The sequence below is a fragment of the Lathyrus oleraceus genome, chromosome 1, assembly GCF_024323335.1.
Source record: "Lathyrus oleraceus cultivar Zhongwan6 chromosome 1, CAAS_Psat_ZW6_1.0, whole genome shotgun sequence".
In the NCBI taxonomy this organism is placed as follows: domain Eukaryota; kingdom Viridiplantae; phylum Streptophyta; class Magnoliopsida; order Fabales; family Fabaceae; genus Lathyrus; species Lathyrus oleraceus.
The window spans coordinates 48455910-48460660 of NC_066579.1; the positions used below are offsets into that span (position 1 = coordinate 48455910).

The 4751-nt window shown below is 35.6% G+C and overlaps 1 protein-coding gene across 1 annotated transcript; it reads left to right on the forward strand.

Moving 5' to 3' along the window:
* Positions 1 to 2179: 2179 nt before the first annotated feature.
* LOC127090755 (serine/threonine-protein phosphatase 7 long form homolog) lies at positions 2180 to 4274 on the forward strand. The gene is made up of 4 exons (XM_051029412.1): positions 2180 to 2239; positions 2325 to 3034; positions 3117 to 3207; positions 3285 to 4274. The coding sequence occupies exons 1-4, from the start codon at positions 2180 to 2182 to the stop codon at positions 3306 to 3308; spliced, it is 885 nt and encodes a 294-aa protein (XP_050885369.1). The 3' UTR covers positions 3309 to 4274.
* The last annotated feature ends 477 nt before the right edge of the window (positions 4275 to 4751 follow it).

Below are 4751 nucleotides of genomic sequence, written 5' to 3' on the forward strand. Positions count from 1 at the left end.
GACTGAGTAGAGACGTTGTCATCGTTCAACGTTCGTGATCGCTCCGTGGATTTGCATCAAAGGTTTTGATCGTCACAAGAGATCTGCACCAAAGGTTTCAGTCGTCACAAGAGGTAAATATTCTATCACTGATCATGACCATTCGTAAGGATCTCTAAAGGAGAAAATTTTAATTTCCGCTGCGTTTTGGACCGCAATTCTCCTTCACTTTATTCTTTTAATCTTCCTTTTCCATTATTCATCTCTTTCTTCCTCTTCTTCTTTTCTTTTTGATCAATGAGTTGAAGGTTGATAAGTTAGCATTGATTAGGGAGGCTTAATCTTCCTTGATTCAAATCTAATTCATCTTGATCAATTGATCAAATGAATGGTTTTGCATTAAGGATAGGTTGTTTCCTAAATCATGCAAAAGGCTTAAACCAATACAAGATCAATTCTCTTCTTCTTTTTGGCATGGCAAGTTGTTGGAACTTGGTTCACTAATCAAGACTTCTAACTTGTGTTGTTGCCTACATTATTATTGACCGGCCTCAGATAGTTGTGACTTTTACATAAGTCCAATTACGATTGCTTAACATAACGCTAAATTTTCCTTATGGCTCCCTAACTACTAACATTAACCATTAACAACTAACATTTACTTTTTGCACTTTACTTTTATGCAATTTACTATTCTTGCACATATTATCCATTTGCTTTTCCCTTTGCTCACTTGAGCACATGTTTATGTTAATGCCATTTGCCTTTTGCTCACTTGAGCACATAATTGTGTATATACTATTGTGCTTGTGTTTTGTTTTGATTGTTGTGAACCAAATGCAAAGAATTGGACAAAATGGAATTAGATTTTAGGACCTTACCCTAGCAAATGAAGTTTGAAGAGCAACTAGGCCTCATGCCTTTAGAATGCTTAAGCTTAAAGATGAACATTGAAAGGACCATATTCTAAACTCCCTCTTGTCCATTATTTGATTGTATTATAGAACCTTTTGATGTGTGTTTTCTTTGTGCTAGGAGTTCCAACTTGAGCTTAATTGAGGAACCATCACCATGAGCTTCTAAGAGAGAGAGAGATCCAAGATACATTGGGGAGTCTTTCCAAGAGTTCATTTGACTGTTGATTGCTTGAGTTTATGCTTGTGATTGCTTATTCCAAAGGATGGTAGCTACTTGGATCATCAATATGATCTCAAGAGAGGAACTCCTTGTGTGGTTTTGTTCTCTTCTCCCTTATCTCTTGTATGCTTAGGATTTAGCCCTTCTTCTTCTTCTCTCCACTCTAACCCAAGCCAAAACCTTTGTGCAAACATCTAATACTTGTTTTCAACATTAGAAACCTAAGCCTCATGCTTTTGATTTTCAAACTTTCTTTTCATAACACTTATTTTGAGTTTGAATCTTTAAGTCCACTTTGACCATTTTGTATATACTTCTAATTGGTAAATATAACCCATCCAAATATCTTTTTGTGGTTTCAATGGCCACTCTCTTAATCAGTTTTTCATAACCTTTAGCTGTTAGGTTTGATTTATCTTGGTGGTAGATGTAATACTCACCTATATCCTTAGTGATGGACAATGAGTCTTCCATGCTTATTATAGGGTTAACCCCTCACTAGCATGTTGAAGCTATCCTCACATGGTGGATTTGTGGTTCTTTTTAGGTTGAGTTTTCTCCCTTTGATAACAAAAGACCTTAAGGCTTTTGGACTAATTAATTCACCAACTCATTTTGAGAGGTTTTGATCCTAATCTTTTTTAAGATGGTACGTAGGCATTGGGTTTATCCATTCAAACACAAAATGTAAATAAACTTGTATATTCTTTTCTCATCTCTTCAATCATGTTTGCACAAACAAATTTTCACAAAACAACAACCTTACAACAAGTGTGAAAAGGGCTCCCTAGGAGTACCTAGGATGTTTTGGGTGCCTAACACCTTCCCATTGCATAACCAACCCCCTTACCCAGATCTCTGATTCTCTTTTACTAGTTTTTGTTAAAACTTTTAGGTTTTTGTTCGCTTTCTAACCATTCCTTTGGATAAATAGAAGTGCGGTGGCGACTCGACTTGTATGATTTACCTTGGATTTAGTCAATATCTCTAATGGTAACGAATACCCCGCTACATTACTCTCTTCAAATATTTACTCTCTTCAATTTCTACACTTCCTTCCAAAATGTCTTTGTTATGGATGGGCGAACCACACCGTGGGATGGCGGCAAACATTGTCGAATACGTAAGTCTCTTTCAAATTTATTTCACAAATTCAATATGTAAATATCAGATCAAATATTCATTACTGTTTTTTATTTTAATTTCAGCAAGATGGTAGGTTTCGGGTCCATTCGCATACATACATTCAACCAAGTGCGGTTATAATACCGTATTTGGAACTAGCCGGTTTTGCAAATGTGGCCAAGACTGCAAGTCTAAAAGTAGACTCTAAACTAATTGTTGCATTGTTAGAGAGATGGAGACCGGAGACACACACCTTTCATTTACCAACAGGTGAATGTACTATCACACTAGAGGATGTGAGTATGTTACTCGGTCTCCGAGTCCATGGTAAAGCTGTTAATGGCCCAACAAACGTAACCAATGATGTTTACATGGAAAATTTGGGCATCGAACCAACAACTTCGGATAAAAATGGGGCTTCTGTCAAAATAGTTTGGTTAGAAGCAATATTAACACAACTCAAAAATAACCCTAACCCGTCCGAGGTAGAAAATATTCTTCATGCAAAAATTTATATTTTACTTTTAATTGCTACTTTTTTAATGCCAGATAAGAGTCACAATTTGTTGCATTCTTCTTGGTTACCTTTAGTAGGAGACCTTGAAAAATGTAATACATACAGTTGGGGTTCTGCTTGTTTTGCGACACTGTATAGACATATGTGCAAGGCGGCCCATAAAGGAGTCAAGAGCATAGGAGGATGTGTTGTATTACTAACTGTATGGGCATTCACACGCATACCCTTGTTAGCCCCGGTTAGTAACGAGGTTCCATCACATCCTTATGCATTAAGGTAACAATTTTCATTTAAATGCAATTTATATTTATCAAAATTATTTATACGTCGCTTTAACGTATTTTTTTTAATATGCAAGATGGTGCAAACGAGGTATGAGTTATGGAAATAATCCTCGTCATCATCTACGAGGGTACCGTGTTGCAATAGAACACATGGAAGAAAATGATGTAAGAATGATTAATTATAATATTAAACTTATTTAAATCTATTTTATACATTCTAATAGTTATATTTCTTTTAACAGTTTATTTGGAGGCCGTACATATAATATCCAGTGCCTGATTATAATGACAGCCGAGTCTGGAGTGCAACAACATATATGATATGTTTCTTTACCGTTGAGATGCATCAGACGGATCGAGTCAAACTCCAATTTGGATTTGAACAACAAATACTGTCTCAGCCAAGATGTCTAAGTGAACACCATAACATGACTATGGTCCAAGCTTGGGACACGCATTGGCAAGATTTAAATAAAGAAGAGCTGAAAGAATGGAAAAGAAGAAGATATTTGGTGTTACAAGGAAACTCGGTAATTGGTGAGTCTAAGCCGGGTAGAGAATACATGAATTGGTTTTTATCAATTCCTTTTATGCACGTTGCTCCGACACAGTTTTTGAATGATCCCCGTCAACGTGTAGCTTCTTCAACCCAACAAACAACATCACCCCCACAACAACATAACCAACCATCATCCTCAGCTCAACAAACTTACCAACACACCCAGACCACATAACAAAACACAATCACCATAATCCCCACACTCCATTCCCTCAAACAAACTACTATTATAACCAACAATATCAACAACAAACCAACCTACGCCCACCCATACAATACACTCCAATTCCTCAACCCAACTTTGAATACTCAAACCCTCATTCTCAACCTCAACCTTCTAACACCACATTCGCACATCCCACTCCCACATACAACCCTGATGATGTCAATTATCCTCCTATCCAACACATCCAACCCGAAACCTACACACAAGCCACACATTCACTACCCAACTTTGACCTCACCGATGGCCATCTAATGAGTATGCCTTCTTTTCGCATTCAAGAACTCGACGGTATGGATATGCCTCCAAACACATCACAACAACATCAAAGTCAACAACATCAACAACAACAAGACGCCCTTGATGAATTGTCTTCCGACTCATCTCCGTCTCCCGCAAGACAAAGACAAGAAGACTTGGGCAAGGGAAAACGCAAAAAAGTTGGCACAAGATGTGGAACAGGCAGTCACTATAAATAAAATGTATTGCTTCCATTATATCAATAAAATGTATTTCATCCATTGTAATTCTTAAAAAAATTAATTATTTCTATTATTAATATTCTAAAAAATAATCATTTTTATTATTAATATTTTAAAAAAACAATATTAAAAAATTATTATTATTATAAAAAAACTATTATTATTAACATTTTATTTTAAATATTTTTATAAAGATATTATTATTATTTTAAAAAAAAATCAATTATATTAATTAAATATAGAATTAATTAAAATACTATTTAATAATAATTAGAAAACTATTTAATAAAGTTTTTAAAATATTAAGAAAAAAAAATCCTTCACACGCTCGGCCAATGAATAGTCGAGCCTACCCAGCGCGTTTTGGGCTTCATACCCTCGTCCAATGAATGGACGAGCCCAATAAGAAAAAGGGGGTAGATTGGGAAATTTTTTTCAAACTGGG